Consider the following 22,289-nt stretch of genomic DNA (forward strand, 5'->3'; position numbering starts at 1 on the left):
CACACACACACACACACACACACACACACACACACACCCAACCATACACACACATACACAAACACACTTTCACTCTCTCTCACACGCTCTCTCTCTCACACACACACACACACACACACACACACACACACACACACACACACACACACACACACACACACACACAAGGCTGTGAGGATCGGCTGCTCTGTCATGGCACAGAACGGGATTACAGAGAATGGAGAGGCCCTGAGTGTGAGTTTGCCACAACCTCAGAAGATCTCAGAAATCAAACACACCAAGGTAAACAGATTAATGTATTTCTTTATTATTATTATTTTTACATTATAAAAATATATGGTTAAACATTAAATTCAAGTTTGTACTTAATGAGAACAGCTCGTGCTCAGGGTCTCTGCGTAATGTGCTGTATTTTTGTCAGCTTCACTGAACACTTCAATAATTGAATGATTATAGTCTACTAAAAAAGTACAATAAATAATCCCTCTCCACATTGCAGCTTTTTATCAATAACGACTGGCACTGCTCTTCGAAAGAAAAGACCTTTCCTACAATCAACCCTGCAACAGGTGTGAAAATCTGTGACGTGCAAGAGGCTGATAAAGTAAGTTGTTAGATCTGATTCCAGTCATCATTATACAATTCCCTGTCGGTTCAGTTTATTCGTATAGCAACTGACTTTCACCACCTGACATTGTCTGGAAGCAGCTTCATAGAAGTATAAAAAGAGAATAAAAAATTGGACAGTTTAAAAGTTGACTATTTATCACTAACCTTCATCCCTATTGAGCAAGCCTGAGGCCGGTGACATTACAGCTTTGTTTTATTAATACACAGCACACAGCGTGTCCTGGAACTACTATAGTATTTATAAACTCTTAAAAATAAAGGTGTAAAGAAGAGCCACATAGGGTTTTTTTTGCACTGATGCCATAGATGAACCTATAAAACTTTTAGTAGTTAAAGTAAGAACCCATTTCTTCTTACATCTTACATCATTCTTCGAACATTTTACATCTAAAGAAAAGTTTTACACTCCAAAGAGTCTATTGTGCAATGGAAATATTCCATGGATGTTCATGTATGTAGAAGCATACATCCTGACCATGAACCACACATCCGCCCTAAACACTAATAAGATATGGATCAACATTTTTTTAGTACTTCATTTCTTTCTGTCCTGCTAGCTTACTTTAATTCTTACATTTTAATTGTTTGAATGTTAAATCAACACAGTTTAATTCAGAACACTGTTTTATAGCTGTACAGCTAGTATTAAGTAAAAAAATTTGTACAAGGAAACACATTTTTTCAGGTTTTAACACATTATTGTAAATTCTTGCTCAACACAGCAGGAGTTACTCGACACTACAGATGCTATTATAACACTGATGATGTCTTAGCTGTGGATAGTGATAATGAGTCAGCACTCATTAACGACTATATTATTGAATCATTATATACTGGCCTTAGGCTTTAATTCAGTATTACCCATGACAGGCTATTCAGGACATAATGTTTATATTTATATAACACCGTAGGTTGATAACAGATGCAATTTAAGGCAATTTCACAGTTATAGTGTTAATTCAACAATAACTCAGTACTTTTAAATGCAAGCTGTACACTTTGGGAGTTACTTTATCACTGTGAATATTATTAAACGCTAACAGCCTAACAGCACTGTAGTGTTTATTCAGTGCTACTAAACAATAATAGTGTTTATTCAGCACTATTTAACAGTCATAAGGGTTAAATCTGTCATGTTAATTTAAGGCTGCATGTTGAAACTTATCACTGTCACAGGCACCATTTAACACTGTTCAACACTATTTAACAGTGGTAAGTGTTACAACAGCAATGTTAATTAGAGAGTTCATTCAAGACGGTTTCTTTTTAACTTTGCTCTGTGAAAACAAGCTTCACTACACAGATGCAGCGTAATGCTATTTAGCAGATGTGGTGTTAATTCAGCGCCGTATAACATCTGTATGTCTGAGTTCAGCCGTGTTTATCTACGACTACATTTTAACCCGTCACATTAAATGGTAGCTCAAAGCTGCTGGAGGTTCTTTACTACAGGATAATAAGAACTGGACTGTTAAATCATGATTTAAAGGATAACCCATTATTGTAATTATGATCTCAACACTATATAATTTACTTTAACACACCAGATGATGTTTTACACTAGATCAGCTTTAGTGTTAATTCCACACTGTTTGATTCAACATTATATAACGTCATTGGATATTAATTCAGCACTCAGAGTATAAGTTTGAACTCATTAATGTGAGTGTGGCTCAACACTATATGAGGTATTTTAACACACTGGATGATGTTAAATGCTGTAAGAGCTGTAGTGTTTATACACTTTGCACACTATATAAAGATATTAGTGTTAATTCAGCACTGTTCATTTAAATGTCATAGTTATAAATACTAGCTGTATGTAACACAGTAGGAGTTAAGTCAGCTTGTAATACTTTATTCAGTCTGGAAAACAAATGTAGCAGTCTGAACAGCATCACAACTTCACACCAGATTCTAATATGCTCAGGGTTTTGATGTGTCTGCAAAAGCAATTCAATTCTGGATAGATAACTGAATTTATTTTTTATTTTTTAAATGAAGATGTACTGTGATGGCTCTGTGTCCTCAGGCTGATGTGAATAAAGCAGTGGAGGCAGCGAGAGCGGCGTTAAAGCAGGGCTCAGCATGGAGGAGGATGGATGCGTCGAGCCGGGGCCGCTTACTGAATGTGCTGGCTGACCTGCTGGAGAGAGAGCGCAGTCTGCTTGCTGTGAGTGCAAACAGTAGTTCGCTTCCCCCCGGCGCTGCTTAACACGCCTGTCTGAACGCGTCCATCACACACTGCCACAGGTGTCAGAAGCTCACTGAAAAAAGGGGGCTCTGCTTTGAAAAAAGGAGCTACGAGCTAAAAAAAAAAAGGCACAGTCTTGAAATGGAACGTTGCAACAACAACAAAAAAAAATCCAGTTCTGATTTTACAGTGTTTGTAAATTCACTTCAGCTGGTCAAACACCATTAGGGCAAATTGACCACTAAAGCTTTGTAGTACTCAGATGTGGAAGTTATTTCAACAGTGTAGGTGTTAATGCTTTATTAGATATAGTACAATATCTTACTATATTTTTTCATTATATATTTATTATACATATTCTTTATTACTATTTTTGCCTTAATTCTAAAAAGTTCATTAATATAGTAAATAGTTAATGATATTATATCAATATTAAAAATAAAAATAAAAAAAATCAGTCACTGATCTTTGGTGAGTGCTTTATTTAAAGTACAGTGCAATTTCATTCACAGCTGTTTTAGAAGGTTAGAGGAAACCAGATAATCCAGGGAGAAGTGACAGGAAAATATTTCAATCAGCTTTAATTAGCTACTAAATTCTAGGACGAATCCTCTTAAAAAGTCTATAATTCCCAATTTATCTCTGTCCTCTATTAAGTTTAATGAGTTTAATAGGACAAATTGAAAATTGCTTTATGATGTCCTTTGGTAAAAGCACTGAATAGAATTACTCACTCATTTTCTACCGCTTATCCGAACTTCTCGGGTCACGGGGGGCCTGTGCCTATCTCAGGCGTCATCGGGCATCAAGGCAGTATACACCCTGGATGGAGTGCCAACCCATCTCAGGGCACACACACTCTCATTCACTCACAGACTCACACACTACGGACAATTTTCCAGAGATGCCAATCAACCTACCATGCATGTCTTTGGACCGGGGGAGAAAACATGCAAACTCCACACACACAAGGCGGAGGCGGGAATTGAACCCCGACCCTGGAGGTGTGAGGCGAACATGCTACCCACTAAGCCACCGTGCCCCCTGAATCGAATTAAATTGAATTAAATGGGATAGTAATGAGCAAAAATCAAATGCAGGTAATTTGTCTCTTTCTAATAAGTAATCTGATGGCCAAGACAAGTTTAGTGTCTAAAGGGAATCCAGCAGCGAGCAGTTCAGCACTGTGCAAAAACGTTGTCCGTAAACATCACATGCAAGTCCGACATTAATTTAGAAATAACTATCATTTGTTCACAAACAAATGATTTCATAAAATAAAAGAATTTGTAAGGTATTAAATTCCAAAATCCCATTTTGTGCCACATTGTCTAGCCACATGTGTTCCTAGTGACACTCAAATCATAATTCCATAACAGCCATTCAAATGCACCTAATGGCTAAGTGCTAGGCTTTATTTGCTAGCTGCATTAGCCTCATAGCTCCAGTGCAAAACTAAAGCAGCAAATGTATTTTGGCTGATCAACTCTATTTGGCATAAAGTGGAAATTGTATAAATGTCATTTTTGGCTGAACTGTTCACTTTGAGCCCTGTCATAAAGAGATTCATATTTTTTCCTGTGTATTGAGAGGTTTTTTTTTGTTTTTTTTTTATTATTATTATTGTTATGTCCAAGTTCTTAATGATTAGTCAAACTTTTGTGTAACTGTTGTTACTAGAGAAAGCAGCCAACTTTGAATTTACAATGGCACTGGCAGAAAAACACGATGACATCATGAGCAATTTCGCCTTCTCCCCTCACACATGTTCGAATGCACATCCAGTTTTTAATCTCTAAGTATAGAGTATTAATAGATTTATAATATTGTTTTAATTTGTGCTGCCAAGTTGAATTAAATTAGAGCATGCACTTGGGAATGTAGTTTTGCAGCTGGTCGAAACATATTATTTCCAGAACACATGCAAATGGCAAACATGCGTTAATTCAGTTCTGCCATTGAGCTAATTAGAATAATTCCACTTACACTCCAGGAAAAAAGAATAGTAGGTAAAAATGATTTGAGGTCCTTTTTCCTTATCGATACATCGGCAGTCCCTTGAGGATCGCCAGGATCAGATTAAACATAATTCTTTTAGCTCTGTTAACTTTTTCTGTGCTGAAATGATGTAATATTTCCATATATTGTGTAGTACAACATTAACAATCAGAGGATCTGCTTTTACTCAAATGATAGCTTGGTCACGATTCATCATACCAATCTCTTGTGTAGATCTTCTCGTAGAGAGAGAAAAAAAATTATATATATATATATATATATATATATATATATGGTAATAGTGTCCTGTTCTTGAATTGAAATCTGATGATGTAGTTCATCCATCACTAAGTTGCACATTCTGTAATGCTTTTATGCTTTGCCTGGTTGTTAAGAATGGTTATTTCAGTTTCCATAGGCTTCCTGTCTGCTCAAAAAATTTCCTTGAATGCAGAACTGCTGATAACTGAATAGCTTTGTTGTTATTTTTACACACAATTCTGTAGAAATTCTAGAGAGTGTGAAAACCCAGTAAATAAGTACAGTATACACATTTATCTCATTTATACAGCTAAGCAGTTCGGGTTTAAGGGCCTTGCTCAGGGACACAGGAGTCACAGCTTGTCCCTGGGATTTGAACTCACAACCTTCTGAGCAGTAGTCCAACACCTTAATCACTGAGCTAATAATCACTGGTGCAGATGTTTCCCCTTTAATACTGATGCCTGATGTGAAAATTTTAAACTAAAGCATGATTTCATAGATTTCTCTGAGCCACATAATTTGAGGATTCTATAATCGTACAGGTGGCCAGTGAATACAACTGTCTGTGACCAGTAAGTGTATATACCAGGGGTGGCCAACCCGCGGCTTCCGAGCCGCATGCGGCTCTTTGCCCGGTTTCTTGCGGCTCTTATGTTCATATCGAAGTTTGTATTTGTGTCTTTTTAACATGCGTGTTCCATTCTCTTGAGTCCAATACGGTATTTTCGTTAAACGCGCATGAGTGGGATGAAAATAAATCAAAGTTTCCCAGTAGGATCAAGATCATTTGAGTAAACAATTTGTGTCAAGTTTGCTCTCAAAATGGAAGGGAAAAAAGGCAATGTTCATGTGTGCCCATGTGTATGATGTGGCTCTTTGCGGTAACACAGTAAAAAACGTGGCTCTTGATCTCTGACTGGAAGAACACCCCTGGTATATACAGTATATACACTTAAGACTATTAGACAGCACACAGCAAGCAACCCATTCAGTGCTTATGAATCATATTAAGTAATCCGTCCATCATCAGTGATCTAGTGCTCAGCCAGAAAAAACAGCTCTAGGGGAAAAAGTTCTGCCAGTTCTGTCGATGGCAGTCATTGTTCTCCGACTCCAAGGCTTCAATTTATTATAATTGTTATTTCATTTCTGAACTCTTGATCCCAGAGCATATTAAATCCTTGGCATTTCTGTTACATATAAAAACTGTTGTTTATTAGGGACTGCTTAGTGTGTTGTGTTTAATTATGTGCATAGCGTCTCATCAGTCTCGGGACTACCTGGATACCTGGATGATATAGAAATCTGAGATAGTTACAACTATCTATATAGTTTATACAGTTAGATATAATGAATTCACACAAATATTATTCCAGGTATTTGTTGAAAACACGTTCAGAAAAAATGGCAAGAACTGATTTTACAGGGGTGAAAGCTGGAGATGAATAACTGGGCCAAGAGTAATTCAAGAGCAACAACAACCATTTCAAAATATTTTAGTAGATTTCCTGAGCGATTGGGAATTTGGGAAAACGTTTCATCTCTGTGACTGAATTCTAGTAAATATAAATGTAGGGGAAAATAAGGGTTGCTAAAGATTCAATAAAATGTACAAAAATCTACCATTAACATATTCTGATGCCTCAGTTTCAAGTAAGCGTACATTTCACTAACCTGGAAATGTCTTTATTTACTTTCTAACAGTGGAAAATGGTGAATTTCATGCTATGATCATCTCGATGCATATCTGTGTGCTGTAGAAAATGGAAATAATTTATTTGTTTAATCAAATCAGCTGAGAATCAGATTCTGAACGTCAACATGTCTGCAGTTCTCCTGCGTCTCAGTCACAGTTAACAATAAAAAGTTTCTCCCTTTATAATTTTAAAATAGATACATAGAAAAGAGAACCATATTTCATTTCAAGTGACTTTTCAGGATTATATATTGAGAAAAAATTCTAATTTCTCATTGTGAAGTCTTTTCCCAGTCTGGCACAAATATGATTTAGCAGATTTTGTGAAATCTGCCTTTTTTTTTATTGCTTTACAATAAAATCAGCTTCTCATTACATTAGTGCTACGTACTGTGTTAAAATGAAAATACAATACTGGACAAGAACACACTGTGGTAAAATACCAGAACGTTCTATGGTAACATGTTAAACTCATTGCACAGGAGTTAGAAAAGTGACTAGTTGACAGGACTGAAAAATTCCTTGTTGTAATAAGTTTTATCAAATCTAAAGCAGCCGTTTTGTGTTTACTGGATTTATTAATCTTCCATTTCCAGACTATGGAGACTATGGACACTGGGAAACCCTTTCTGCAGTCATTCTTTGTTGATCTGGAAGGAAGCATCAGAACACTGAGATACTTCGCCGGCTGGGCGGATAAGATCCATGGCAAGACCATGCCAGTGGGTGAGTGTTTCCAAACAAATGTCATATGAACTCTTTTGTAAAGCCTCACCGTATCGGCTGTCCGCGTATCATGTTGAAACTGCAGAACCCGTTAAACGTCTCAAAGATTTCTGCGGTGAAACGAGTCGACGCTTCAGCCAAATCGTGGTGTATGGACTCTCTTTAGCTCTGGGCGGTAGCTCAGTTGCCTCTGTAATTCTTCCTCTTCACCAGTTCGCTTGTCACTCCAGGAGATCTGCTAGACAAAACAAGCTGGCCGCTTTCCTCCTGATTAGATTTAAATAAAGCGCTTCGAGACGAAAGGGCCAGGAGCACAAAGCAAAAGGAAGAGGCTCTGATCGTAATCGTTGAGGTGAAACCGCAGATGAGCCACAGAGCAAAAGGGTCAGAGATGTCTGTTCCTGACAGCACACATCTCTGTTAATCCTGAGGTTCCTGCCAGTGACAAGCCAAAACAATCACGCAATTTATGTGCCGACACAAAGGAAACAAATTTTACTTATAACTTCTACATAACAGTTACAACGTGACATTTTTGATGTGGTCTTGTCTAAAGCAGAACAGTAGTCAGCTTTAGTTTAGGTTGACTGTTCAAAATCCTTACACCAAATATCTGCTATGGAAATGTAACCTTTGATAAGCAGACGTGGGAGATCGGCAGTCAAAAGGGCCCTCTGGCTGATGCCAGGCCGAGATGAGCATTGTGGGAAGGGAGTCGGAGAGTCTGTAATCCCGCCGACACACTGCAGTGTGGAGAAACACGAGAAGGTCAGGCCTTGGAGAGGGCAGCTTAGGCAGATTAGCAGGCGTGGCTCCTTCATACTCGCGCGGGGGTGAAATGTCATATACGTGTGTGTGTGTGTATGTGTGTGTGTGTGATGCTCTTTCAGAAGTGACAGTAGTGTGGGTGTACAGGACAGCTTTTAGGTGCAGGAGGAAGTGGGGGAAGGAGAGATGGGAGTGTGTTAAAGTTACTTGACACTTTTCTTCAGTTTGTTATTTGCAACTTTACAGTTAAGAATTGGGGAAGTTCACTAGATGACCTTTGATTCTGTAAAATGTCAATAATGCTTACTGTTCTGCTTAATCCTTCGCTTGACTTGCTCACATTGTGTCTTTAGAAGTTTACAGAAATAAAATCAGGTGACTGTGTTTTTTATTAGTATATTAAGTGACAAGCTTGTCCTGGATAAATGTTTTAATTGTCGGTCTGGTGGTGTATGAAAAGCTGAGTGCAAATTTTGCATCCTAGATAGACTGAAAAAAAATGTTGCTATTGATATCAGTGTCTCTCTATGCAGATCAATACATAGACATAATTATCGTGGTAATTACTCATATCAAATCCGTTTAAATAGTTTCACTGACATGTACAATATTGTACATTTTTATGAGAAAATGGATAGAGATATATTCAATTATCTGTAACTCTTCCTACAAAAAATATGAAACCTAAAACACTTTATATTATATTTATAAAGTATATTTATGTTGTAGGTATTTGATCTATCTATCTATCTATCTATCTATCTATCTATCTATCTATCTATCTATCTATCTATCTATCTATCTATCTGTCTATCTGTCTGTCTGTCTGTCTGTCTGTCTGTCTGTATATCTGTCGATCTTTCTAGAGACACAGGTAATTACAGATAACTAATTAGCAAATCATTCACTTAAACCATTTTATATCCATTCAGATAACCGGAAGGCAGTTACAGATTTGTCAAAGCACTGAAATAGAATTTGGATTTTTAATTTTTTTTGTATAAATGATGTAACATATAGATAGAAAAAGAGCAGAAAGATACAGACTGCTTAAAATATTCTGGATAACTGATTTAGTTTTTCCACCCAATACAATATTCATATTAAAAATGAGTGTTGATGAAACACAAAGTAATTTCACAGATAATCAGTCATGGAATGCCATGACAACACAAAATGATAATCAGTCGTTCACCTCTTCACCTCTTCATATGTGTGAAAAGGAAATGCTAAGTCATGGAGAGTGTTCTCCATAACACGTACTAAAGTAGAACCCCAGACAAGAGAATTCATTCATTCATTCATTTTCTACCGCTTATCCGAACCGGGTCACGGGGGGAGTCTGTGCATATATCTCAGGCGTTATTGGGCATCAAGGCAGGATACACCCTGGACGGAGTGACAAGAGAATATAATATGAAAATATAATTTCTGGTAGGATATATGACTCCTGAGAGAAATAGAGGTGACACACAATATAGTACATCAGCCTCTCACACACCTTGCCTCACTGTGCCTTTTCTAAAAAGAATCATGTAGACACACTGTATACGTTATGTCCAGGCCTGTGGTTGTCTTTGTATGATTGTCTTTAAGTTTAAACACCAGTTGAAATGTTCAGTGTGCTGCTAATCGTACTCGCTCCTCATTTCTGTTTCTCAACAGATGATAATTTCATGTGCTTCACCAAACATGAGCCGGTTGGTGTATGTGGTGCAATCATTCCAGTAAGTATATATGCGATTCTCATCTTTATTTTACTGTTACAGAGCTTGTGATGTCATGTTGACAGGCATGATTTTATCTGTGCATGATAGAAGGAAACTAGAAGTGATGCGTAGGAGGTGGTTTGATTAGGCAAACCGAAAGGTCTCAATGACAACATAATGTGACATCATCTTCAGGGTAATGACATTTTATCCAGATGCCCTTCAGATCATCATTTATGTAATGCAGTTTGGTGTAGAATAACTATAAGGTTCATAAATATGCAGATATTAATAATAGATAAATAATAGTTAACGTATTACGTAACTTTTGTTTTTCCAGTACTAAATCCTAAATACAGATTATATTAGACATACAAATACTCTTATATTATGATATACCACAGTGATGACCACATGCTTGATCAACCACCTGCAAAATTCAGTTCAATCCAGATTTATTTGTATAACAGGTTTGACAATGGACATCGTCGCAAAACAGCTTTACAGGAATATATCAATTCTGAATCAAGATGATAAAGATCGAGATTTATATTTATATATATCCTGATTGAGCAAGACAGACACAAAAGTGACAAGGAAAAACTCCCTGAGCCAATATGAGGAAGAAACCTTGAGAGGAACCAGACATAAAAGGGAACATCCTTATCTGAATGACACCAGAGAGTGTGATTATAAATCGTTTCCCTGTTTATAACTGTACACTATATACACAAGTGCATAAAAGAACATTACCACAGCCATTTTTACAGTCTCATAGCAATCAAGAGCTTTGATCTTGATCATGGTGACTCAAAGTAAGTGGTAGCGAGTAAGCAAGGATTAAACCGTGATTTAAACCAAGTTAGTAAAATAGTTTGGGTTATCCTACGTTTAAAATTTCACACAGGCAGTAACTCGAGCTCAGGATCAGATCGTGGACCCTGGAGCGATGAGGCAGCAGCTCTACCTGTTAAACACCTTGATTAACTTACACTGTGTCCACAATATTATGTTGTCTGTTATTACTTCTATCATCATTATTAATATGTGACTCACTTATGTATACGCTTCTTTATTTCCTCATTAGTGCACGTATATATGCATTCATTATTATGTTGTTTTAAAGTGAATGTTACTAAACCTAATACTAATTGAATTATTGTCATTTTATTGAAATATCGAGTCGATGTGAATTATAAAAGCATACAAATCCAGTTCTATTTCAAATCTAGACAAAAGAAGTTATTTCAGGTATTTCAGATAACATTAATCCTAAGTAGTAGTAGTAGTAGTAGTAGTAGTGTGTGTGTGTGTGTGTGTGTGTGTGTGTGTGTGTGTGTGTGTGTGTGTGTGTGTGTGTGTGTGTGTGTGTGTGTGTGTGTGTGAGAATCTGGGCGTTTCCTAGACCGATCGGTAACTAAATCTAGGCAGGCGTTGGCTATAGGAGACAATGCCAGTGTACGCACACATTATCAGAAATAGTTCATATTGCGTTAATACTGACATTTTATATCACCTCTATATGCTTACGTCATGTCTGTGACGTTCAGAAAGCCATTGTTATAGCCTGTTATTGTACCTGTGTTGCCTTTTTTTTTTTTTTTACATAATATTCATAAGATTTATATTAATCATGTGCTATTCACTGTGGCTATGAAACAAAATGCCACCCATTCACTAGTAATTCAATCCTAATCTTGCATTCTATTAATCCTAATCCTGACCACGTCCACATTTCTCATTGAAGGATCTGGGATGTTTTTGTGAGGAAATCTATGCGTCTATGACAACATCCGTCATCGCTTATGATAATAATTAGCAAATGTGGTTGGTGTAATGGGAGATTTTCTTTCCTGAGTGACTCAGATGTTGCTCTACTGTATATATCATGTTACTGACTTTGATGGTAAGAAAGGGGAAAATAATTCTCAGCTTATTTAAATTTGAAGTTCCAAAAGAGATGGACGGTATCTTCTTCCAAAAAGGCACAAAAAGTAGCATTAGACACGAGAGATTGGATCATAAATCTGTACGGGTGATTACCGAGAGCTCGACTGGCACATAAAGACCATGACTCACCAAGAAAGAAATAACAGGAAGTTCTGTCTCAAGTAAAATCCATCAAATTCCACTGACTCCATCTCAAGCTAAAGAGATCAAACAGTGAGCGATAAACAAGAAATTCATGACTGTATGTGTATGTGTGCAGAGATGGAGCTAGTCCTTTTGCCCACCATGTTCCTCACCCCCCCGTGTGAACAATCTACCTGGCATGTTTTCATGATTTCTAGAATTACCAGCGTTCTCAACAATGTCTTTTTTTTTTCCAGTGACAGACATTTAGAGAGCTAATCTGCATTGAGACATCAAACACGTCACGCTATGGCTATCAGTTACTCATTGTCTGTGGCTTTCTACAGGATTAGGAGTAAATGATCTAGTACAATCTTCACCTAGTTGGTCATTTCATGCGTAAACGGGATTCGAATAAAGTGATGACACGCAGAAGTCAAATTTTTTTAAACTGTCTGATCTTTTATAGTGGAATTTTCCTCTACTAATGTTCATATGGAAGATTGCTCCAGCCTTGTGCTGTGGAAACACAGTGGTCATCAAGCCGGCTGAAGAGACTCCGCTGACGGCCCTCCATGTCGGCGCGCTCATCAAAGAGGTGAAGGATCTCATTTGGAATCATTTCTATAATTTTTGTTCTAGAAAAAATTTCATGGATTACGAGAAGGTTTCGAGTGAAGATAAATAATGTTTGTGTGAAGTATATTTATTTACAATATATATCTTGTATGGATCTTTATACTTGCTGGAATAGTTAATAATAATAACAACGATTAATTAATAAACCATAAATTACAGCATGAAAGCAACAGTTTACTGATTAACTGAATATAAAACACCTGCTTTAACTAATATTTATAAGACTAATATTTATAAGACTAATATTTTTACATTAATTTAAGGATCTTCAGCAGGTTTTTGTTTCGCAAGATGTTCTTACAATGGACTGAAATAAACACTAAACATTAATAGGAGTGTAAGTCAAAATGAAACTGCTTTGAGACTCGTCGATAGTCTGAGAGCTTTTGATTATATGATTATTTTATTTTTTCAAGTCTGAAAGCTTATCGACTGTAAACAGTGAGACTGAGTAAAACTTCAGGACTGTCCAACCTATTAACTTTCTCTTCACTCCTATAGCGGAGCTTTTATTTCTGGTCATGTATTTGAATTACATGAATGAGAGTGCTTTAGAGGCTTCAAAGAGAGACGCTTCTTTGTGTGCATTATTTTTCGACTTGACAGGCCATGACTTGTGTGTCATTTGTTTTCACCTCTTTTACCAGCCCATTAATCAGTTTATTTTTGGTCTCTATAGAAAAGCCTCAGCTTTAAGTCATTAAGTATTTTAGCATTCCTAACGACTTTTAGCTAAACCCTTGGAGTGGATTCTTTTTTTATGTTTTTTTGTTCGCAGGCTGGTTTTCCTCCTGGAGTGGTGAACATTGTGCCAGGTTTTGGCCCAACAGCAGGGGCAGCCATTTCCAGCCACATGGGCATCGACAAAGTTGCCTTCACCGGTTCCACAGAGGTATAAGGTCCTCATTTACAAAAGGAAAAGGAATGGAATTGGTATTTTGTCCAAGCGTATCATTAAAGTGAGAAATGGTTCATTAAGGGTTCTTTGTTTCTTAAAGGGGCTCTGCTGAGAAACGATCATACTGTACCTCTGTACAAGCTTCGACTGTACAAAGCATCTTTAGGACTTCTCAAAGATGAGAATCAAAGATAATCAAAGAGAATCAAAGATGTTGAGGTCAAAGACCCTCTGAGAATGATTCCAGGACGATCAGTGTTATAATTATTATTTGTACTGATCATGGATTTGGTGAAATTCTAAGGACTGTTAGGAGAGATTTAGTGCAGCATTAAGTTCACTTAACCTTTATGAACTTTTACACACACACACACACACACACACACACACACACACACACACACACACACACACACACACACACACACACACACACACACACACAATTTCAAAGCCATCTCCTAAAACATTTTAAGGCATAGCAAAAATGATTTTTTCCTATACCTATATATTTGCCACATTTGCAGAAACACCATATACATTCATGCCATTAAGCACCTGCAGTTGAATTAAAAGCTTTTGACTTCATTCCTGTCTTCCCTCCAGGCATTTTTGTGCATCTCCAAAATCAAACAAGCATGTTCTGACGTCAACATTGTCGTTGACTTAAAGCACTCATGATTGTTTGCTCTCTTTGTGCTCAGGTGGGTCAGCTGATCAAAGAGGCGGCAGCAAAAAGCAACTTGAAAAGAGTGACGCTGGAATTGGGAGGAAAGAACCCTTGCATTGTGTTTGCTGACTCAGACCGTAAGTGATGTGGTTTTTTTAATGTCCTTGTGCTCACACAAAGGTTGATGAGCAGATGCAACAAAAAAATGAAGGGTTCAAGCTTCACATTAAGGGTCTGATGAAAACAAAGACTAACCTCAGTACCTGGAAATAAAAATGAATGACAAATTAAAGGACTGGAAAATCAAATCAATGACGTATTCAGACTGCAGGTACATTTATATATAGTTCACAGTATGTAGTCTCGGTTTACTATTCAGTTACTCATACAAAAGCATATTAATCACTAACTATAATATGGGTTATACAGTAAACATACAGTAAATCAAATAAACACTACCATTAGCTAGGACTGAAAGGGGAACATAAGAAGGGGTGTAGGAAGAGATAAAGCCCAGCAAATAAAGAGCATGCATTTTATTCATTCATTCATTGTCTACTGCTTATCCGAACTTCTCGGGTCACGGCGTCACGGCGATCTCAGACGTTATCAGGCAACAAGGCAGGATACACCCTGGACGGAGTGCCAACCCATCGCAGGGCACACACACACTCTCATTCACTCACACACTCACACACTACGGGCAATTGAGGGTTATGGTTAGGGTTAGAACCCCCAACCCTGGATATGTGAGGCGAACGTGCTAACCACTAAGCCACCGTGCCCCCAGCTTTTATTCAAATTGACCTTAAACACATACAATGATCTGCATCATCACACTAGTGGAGTATTTACAGTATTCATTGTGTCTTTTTTCAAGAGATTCTAAAAAGTTTATTTTTCTTATCTAAAATATCTAATATCTTTAAAATATATAACTCAGGACCTGCCGTATTAGAGCAAATCTGTGACAAATTTAAAAAAAAATCTGTGTTTTTTTTTTTTTAAACAGACAGCTTTAGCCTTTTAATGAACAAATGAGCAAATCTTAAAAAAAAAAAATAATGCAAACAAGCATGAGGCTATGGCCAAAAAACAAAAACAATCTTTTAAATCAGACAAATATACCATTTTACTTTTTACACAAATACAATTCAGCAATATTGTGTCTTAGAAATTTATTTGTTTCTTTTTATTAGCTTATTATTTTTATTTAATTTTATTTTAATAAGTCTTTTTATTAGGATTTATTAGTTTTAGTATTTGCTAATAAGGGAAGCATATGTGCCTGATTTTACCGTTAAAGGTAAAAGTATATGCTTTACCTGTCAAGGATTGCACGTGGATGTGTCTGGATTTGAATGCAGGGTTTATTAAGCCAGATAATCGTAAAGGGCAAAGCAAAGGTGAAAACAGACACTGGGTCAAACAGTAAAAAAACTAAAACAACAAAGTTATTGTAACTAAAGCAGAACTAATTAAACAAAATATTAATACTAAGGTTTGGAATCCTCTCAGACTTCACAATGAACCTGTGTGTGTGTGTGTATATATTTATACACACATACGTGTGGTAGCTCAGTGGTTAAGATTTGGACTACTAATTGGTAGGCTGTGAGCCATCGAGCTGCCACTGCTGGACCCTTGAGCAAGGACCTTAACAATTAACTGCTCAGTTTAATGTTTTATGTAAGTCGATAATAGCGTCTGCCAAATCCCGTAAGTGTAAACGTAATGTAAATGTAACACAGATTATCCTCACTAATGTCATTTCCAAGTAAAGTTATCTCAGGCCATTTTATTAATGTGCTGGGCATGAATTTTGAAAGAGTGGAACTATATCAAAATACTGATCAATGTATGCAATGACATGACATTATTTATAAAATGCCAGGCACACCGAGTATGACAATATGCAACATGCAAAGTGACTAGTTCTGCTTGTTGATACCAAACTTTGTAGAATATTCATACTACTTAGTTACTCAGGGGCTGAGTTCCCTGAGGGTGATGGATACTAAAACTTTTGCTATGACTTAGTTCAATTCGCTACAATGAGTGCATAATCAAAACCCTCCCTCCTTCTTACTCCCAAAGTAAAAACACCAGGTATTTGTGATCTACTCGTATCCTTTGCATATACCCATAGCTTTATGCTCAACAAGGAATACAGGATAAACCGAGGATGAATGTGTAGTGTAGACACCTGCTGCAGACAGCCAGTAACGTGTACAGTAATATGAATGATGTAGATTGAAGGCACATGTCTTTCTTTTGCTGAAGACCTCTAAACCTCAAGGCTTTTGAAAGGGATAAATGATAAAATAATTGAGGAGTTTTTGATGCAAAATTGAAGATGCTGTATAGACTAGACATAAGGGTTTTGTTGCTATAGCAACAGGAATCTGCGAACAGTGGGGAACTTGCGTAAGAGTCTGACGAGAAGCAAGATGAATTTCCTCTCTACAAAAAAACACAGTCCTCTTTAATTCTTGGGGTTTTTGTGGGGTTGCATGGTCTGCATGTCTCCCTGGTTGTCATCATGTTGAGATGATGAGCAGTGAAGCATCTTATCACCAGTTTGTCCAAACAAGTAGCTAAGACTGCGAATGTTCAGGTCAAAGGGCTATCGTTTTAGTCCAACTCAGCGAGAACTCTGGCCTAAAAACCTGTAAAGATAAATGCATATTCTGTGTTGTTTCTGTTCCTTCATTTTGGGTTAAGAAGATATTCTCTTGCTTCTTTACCTTCCATCACTTGCCAATTTCTGGTGCATTGTTCAATGTCTGATAGTATGTATGTCAGGAGATCAGTTAGGGTTTGGATGCAAATGCAGGTTTTATTAAAAAGTCAGTTGGACAAAGAGGGCAAAGGCAAAACAGGCACTGGGTTAGGAAATTTGAATAGACCAGGCAAGGACAAACTTATAAGCAGGACTAACAACACAAGCGCAATTTATAGGCTAAAAAATGTGAAAGCCAGAGCAATGCTTTGCAACAGGCTGCAAAATAACCAGGTTATTTAAAGGGAGAGTGTCAGTTGGGAATAACGGTGCTTGGTTAGTGATGAAACAGGCCATGTGATGAATTTAGTAACATCCGTAATTATTTAGCTGCCTGGAGATCCTGTTTAATGGAGTTTGTGATTTTGATTAAAGCTGGAAGTGATGAGAAGTGGGAAAATGTCAAGCTTTTGCCTTATTTCCAGGAGGTTACAAGGTCACAAACCTGAACAAGGTCACAGCCATCCAGTTTTCAGAGCAAATCTGGTCATGCTCTCTATGATCGAGGGATAGCATACTCTGTCCCTTGTAAATCACATAAACACTTCACCTTCACTCTCCTTTCCTGGTGGTTGTCATAAGCTAGCTGGTGGATTAGAATTGGCAGGGGACTAAACTGTGGAAAAAAGTGCAAAAAATACAGAATACAGACCTCTGAATAAAGTTTATTTTATGTATGCAATCAGGCCAGTGGCAGAATTTGATTAGCAACCTTTATCGTTTTTGAGAGCTGAGTTTAATTTGCACTGCATCTACTGTTGAAACATGTAGAATCGATAGGAAGTTGCTGAAAGTTTGCTGTTTAATAGGGCAAGACAGTGGTGTAACACCATGGGATCTCATGCCTGTATAGAACACAGTGTCCTGATACTGCCATGAGCAATTGCCTGTATTGCCTTTGCCAGGAAAAGCAACTGGCTAGGAGAAAGCCAACAGTTATTTGTCACGCTGTCAGGTGATATATCACGATAATTAACACACAGAGTATTGCTATTATGGAAAATGTAGCTTATTGTCATTACCAATCCATTTATTAAATTGAAAAGTTAGTGACTGATTTTAAAATCCCACCAGAAGAGTGTGATAAAAGCAGTCAAGTTATACATAGAATTGCGCTCAAGGTGAGTGATGCAAAGGGATCGTAAAAGTGTTTCTTTCTCGTCTTCTTCGGGTTAATATCTTTATGTGATGTCTGTAAGTTGGCAACTCGAGGATTACAATAAGATCTGTAGAGTTTGTGTGAAAAGAAAAAAATATATAGCGATAACTATCAGGAACCATTGAAACATGTCCGAATTTAATAAAAGTAGGCATTTTAAGTTCATACTTTTTTTAATTAATTAGCAAAAGGTGTGAAAATGCCTGGTTCCTTTTCTCTTTTCTTTTTTTAAACAGTTGAGCCAATGGGTCTAATAAATGTTTAAACAGTCTGGGGAAAATATTATAAACTGTGAAAATGGTCATATTTCTTGTAATCCCATTGCAACACACAAGACAATATGTAAAGCTGGGGGTCGTCAAATGTACTGAGTACACATGGCAACAACTGTAACATCTGTATTTAGGTTTAGTTTTAAAATAATAATTGACTAATTCTGATTTTCTTTTTTTATCCATTTACTTAACTCTCTTGTAAGTAGCAGTTTAAAATTCACAGATCTGATTTGAGGAAAACAAATATTATAATTATATTGTCTAGAAAAAGGGGTCAATTTTATTTACTTTATTTATTATAGAAAGTAATTTATATAGTAGTTTTTGGCATGCTGACATATTTTACTTGCATTTCCTAAATACCCATTTTAAGGTTCATAAGCATAGAGTATAGATGCAGCTTTTTGTGACAACGCAGTGTGTGTTGTGTGTGTGTGTGTGTGTGTGTGTGTGTGTGTGTGTGTGTGTGTGTGTGTGTGTGTGTGTGTGTGTGTGTGTGTGTGTGCATGTGTGTAGTGCAGTTAGCAGTGCAGGAAGCTCAGAAGGGTGCGTTCTACAACCAGGGTCAATGCTGCACTGCTGCCTCACGTGTCTTTGTTGAGGAGTGTGTATATGATGAGTTTGTGAGACTCAGTGTTGAAAGCGCTAAGAGAATCGTAGCCGGGGACCCTATGGACCCCCGAACAACACATGGCCCTCAGGTATGACATCTCATCACCTTGTCCTCTCAGAATAGACATACACATAATTTTAGATTAACAATTTATCCAAACACCTAGGGAACTTGGATGTTCAAAATTTTGTTTGTTAGTGTCCTTAGCTTAATATTGTGCATTTAGATTAACCAGCAGCAATGTGATAATATCATGGAGCTGGTGGAGAGCGGGAAGCGTGAGGGAGCAAAACTGGAGTGTGGAGGAAGCTTAATGAAGGACAAATCTCTCTTCATCCAGCCTACTATCTTCTCAGATGTCAAAGACCACATGCGCTTGGCAAAAGAGGAGGTAAACTTGCTGTGAATTAATATCTGACTGCCACTTGCTTATACACAGTTTAATATTTGACACACTTGTTTTAGGAAGTTTTAATCTTATTTTCATCATACCAGGGTTGAGAACTCAGCGTTAGAGTGGTCTGCCCTCTACTGGTCAGAGTATAGCATGAGAAGGCTGTAAAAGGATGTTGCATCAATCTGTATGCAATGCACTTAATTCTGCCTAATAAATAAATAAATAAATAAATAAACTCATGTACACTAGCTGTTCACCTCCGTGCTCCACTGTCTGTAATGCTGTGAGCTTGAACAGATTTTTGACAGGCCACTCAGGTAACATCTGAAACAAAAGGAAATGATCAAAATATTTAACTGTCTTCCACTTGCAATGTAGTCGATAAGCCAGGACAGGTCTGACATTAGGCACTTTAGAACCATTACATCATTACACACTTATCTGAGTATCCAAAGATAAAAGAGAGTTTACTATTTATGAGAGTGGTAATTTTTTACATTAAAGTCCTCTTAGATGACATAATTTAACGCATGGAACAAACATGAACAAACCGTGAACTTCATTAATACAATACATGAATACACTGTAAATAACATTTAACATGTAGTCAGTATGAACCTGAAAAATAAAATATTTACATCTGTATACCTGATTTCAGATCAGTAATGTAGCAACATTTACAAACATACAGTAATTAAGTTACTGGTCATTTCTATGGACTTATTTTTAGTCATGGATTGAAGAAACAGTAATGTCAGATGTATTTCCTTAACATTAACGTTAACGTTAAGTTTTATCCAAGCCAATTATACAGATCAAATTGAGACTATATTATAATTTGAATTTAACCTGCCTGATTCTGATGCTTGTGAATTGTGATGATGCACTAAAATGTACTAAAACAAAACAGACAGAAGGAGAAAGACAAAGGAATGCACATAAATTTTGACATTGGTGTCAGAAATCAGATACTACATGGTCTATCTGAGATACAATTTATGAGGCTTCAGGTAAACGTATGATGATTTATATATACAGTACATGGGATGTGGTAGCCTAGTGGTTATGGTGTTGGGCCTCATAAAAGGTTGTGAGTTTGATTCCTGCTGCCACTGCTGGGCCCCTGAGCAAGGCCCTTAACCCTCAATTGCTCAGTTGTATAAAAATTAGATAAAATGTAAGTCACTCTGGTTAAGGCCATTTGCTAAATGCTGTAAATGTAAATATACAGCTTGCTAACAGTGCTAAACTCGTAGCTTCCCTTAATAAATAAGCAAACTTGACAAATTTTTAACTGACTACTTGCAGAAATAAGGGCATTGTGTTTGTACTTAGATTAAAATATATTTGTTTCAATAACACAAGTTTATAACACATGTTTATGCTTTATAATCACTAAAACAAATGTTGTTCCTTAATAAGGATGTTGTTTGGGTTGTAGATCTTTGGGCCAGTTCAGTGCATTCTGAAGTTTAAGAGTCAGGAAGAAGTGATTGACAGAGCAAACAGCACCCACTATGGCCTGGCAGCAGCTGTGTTCACCCGGAGCATAGATCGAGCACTGAGTGTGTCCTCAGCCCTGGAGGCTGGCACTGTGTGGTGAGAAAGCAGATCACTTTCATTGACAAGAGCATTGTAGACACACATGAGGGAAACCATGGTGGGTTTAAGGGGATCTGAGACTCTAGGGGAACGACACACATCCTGAAAACTTTCCATTTTTCTCCACGCAATATAATAGAAGGGAACTGTTCAAGCTTTAATTCTTCAACCATGAAACTCTTTCAGTCAGACACTGCCCCCTGGTGGAATTTTCTGGTATATCGGTTTAACTCGAAAAACCTTAATGCTAATCTTGATAAACACTCTAATGTGTGATGTAGACCATCTGGAACCTGGGAAATTGCGGTTTTGATTCAATATATATATTGCTTCTTTCATATATTGATATTAATATATTAAAGCTGTTGTCCTTTCTTTGTGTTCTTAGGGTGAACTGCTACAATGCCCTCCATGCCCAGTCACCTTTTGGTGGTTATAAGATGTCAGGGAATGGGCGTGAGCTGTAAGTTCGACGATTTTCTCATTTCTGTCATCACTGTATTACCATGCAATACATCTAATGGTGGTCTTCTGTGTGCAGTGGGGAGTACGCATTGGCTGAGTACACTGAGGTCAAAGCAGTCACCATAAAACTCAGTGAGCAGCTGAAGATTTGAGAAGCCGTTATTTGGAGGTGACCCTGGTGATCTCTCAACCATGGTACTTGGAATCAAATGGTCAACATGACAGACGTTTTGTTTTCTTTGCTGAAATGACTTCTTATATATCTACAAGCTCTTTATTTTCCAGTCATTTTTAATTCTATATAGATGTTATGTACAGAAAAAAAATATTTGTATAATGTTTTTATTTAATCTGAACATCTTTGTCTCTTTTTGTAAATTGCTAAAATCCTCCTCCTGCCTCGCTTTATGCGATAGACTGGCTAAAAATTAAAATTGCCATGTAGCCATTTAGCCAAAACATGCATGGTATATAAAGTCTGTTTCCTTGGTTTGGCCTAAATATGGTAAGGCTAATAATGCTAAAAGGAAAGAAAAGTTTAGCATTTATTTATTTGTTTATTTAGACTCATAGACATTTGTTGTCAAGCCACTCTTCATTTTTTCAACTATAGGTAATAATGTTTCATAGGAGAATCATTCTCAAGACTTATTCAACAGACCAGCATTTAGAAGGGCTTAATTCTGAATGTATATGCAGATAATATGGGAGGATTTTAAAACGTTGAATAT

The 22,289-nt window shown here is 37.1% G+C and overlaps 1 protein-coding gene across 1 annotated transcript in view; it reads left to right on the forward strand.

Annotated features, from left to right (window-relative positions):
- The first annotated feature begins 30 nt into the window (after positions 1–30).
- The window catches only part of aldh1a3 (aldehyde dehydrogenase 1 family, member A3), a 22,356-nt gene continuing 97 nt past the window's right edge, over positions 31–22,289 (forward strand). Inside the window, exons 1-13 of the mRNA XM_027164142.2 lie at positions 31–282; positions 500–604; positions 2,663–2,803; positions 7,379–7,508; positions 9,942–10,003; positions 12,528–12,656; positions 13,476–13,589; positions 14,300–14,402; positions 18,998–19,182; positions 19,321–19,485; positions 20,933–21,090; positions 21,482–21,556; positions 21,635–22,289. The exon at positions 21,635–22,289 is cut by the window's right edge and continues 97 nt beyond it. Coding sequence (XP_027019943.1) covers positions 193–282; positions 500–604; positions 2,663–2,803; positions 7,379–7,508; positions 9,942–10,003; positions 12,528–12,656; positions 13,476–13,589; positions 14,300–14,402; positions 18,998–19,182; positions 19,321–19,485; positions 20,933–21,090; positions 21,482–21,556; positions 21,635–21,710 — 1,533 coding nt within the window. The 5' untranslated portion in view covers positions 31–192 and the 3' untranslated portion in view covers positions 21,711–22,289. The remainder of the gene's footprint in view (positions 283–499; positions 605–2,662; positions 2,804–7,378; positions 7,509–9,941; positions 10,004–12,527; positions 12,657–13,475; positions 13,590–14,299; positions 14,403–18,997; positions 19,183–19,320; positions 19,486–20,932; positions 21,091–21,481; positions 21,557–21,634) is intronic.

Source organism: Tachysurus fulvidraco, chromosome 2 (genome assembly GCF_022655615.1).
Source record: "Tachysurus fulvidraco isolate hzauxx_2018 chromosome 2, HZAU_PFXX_2.0, whole genome shotgun sequence".
Taxonomy (NCBI): domain Eukaryota; kingdom Metazoa; phylum Chordata; class Actinopteri; order Siluriformes; family Bagridae; genus Tachysurus; species Tachysurus fulvidraco.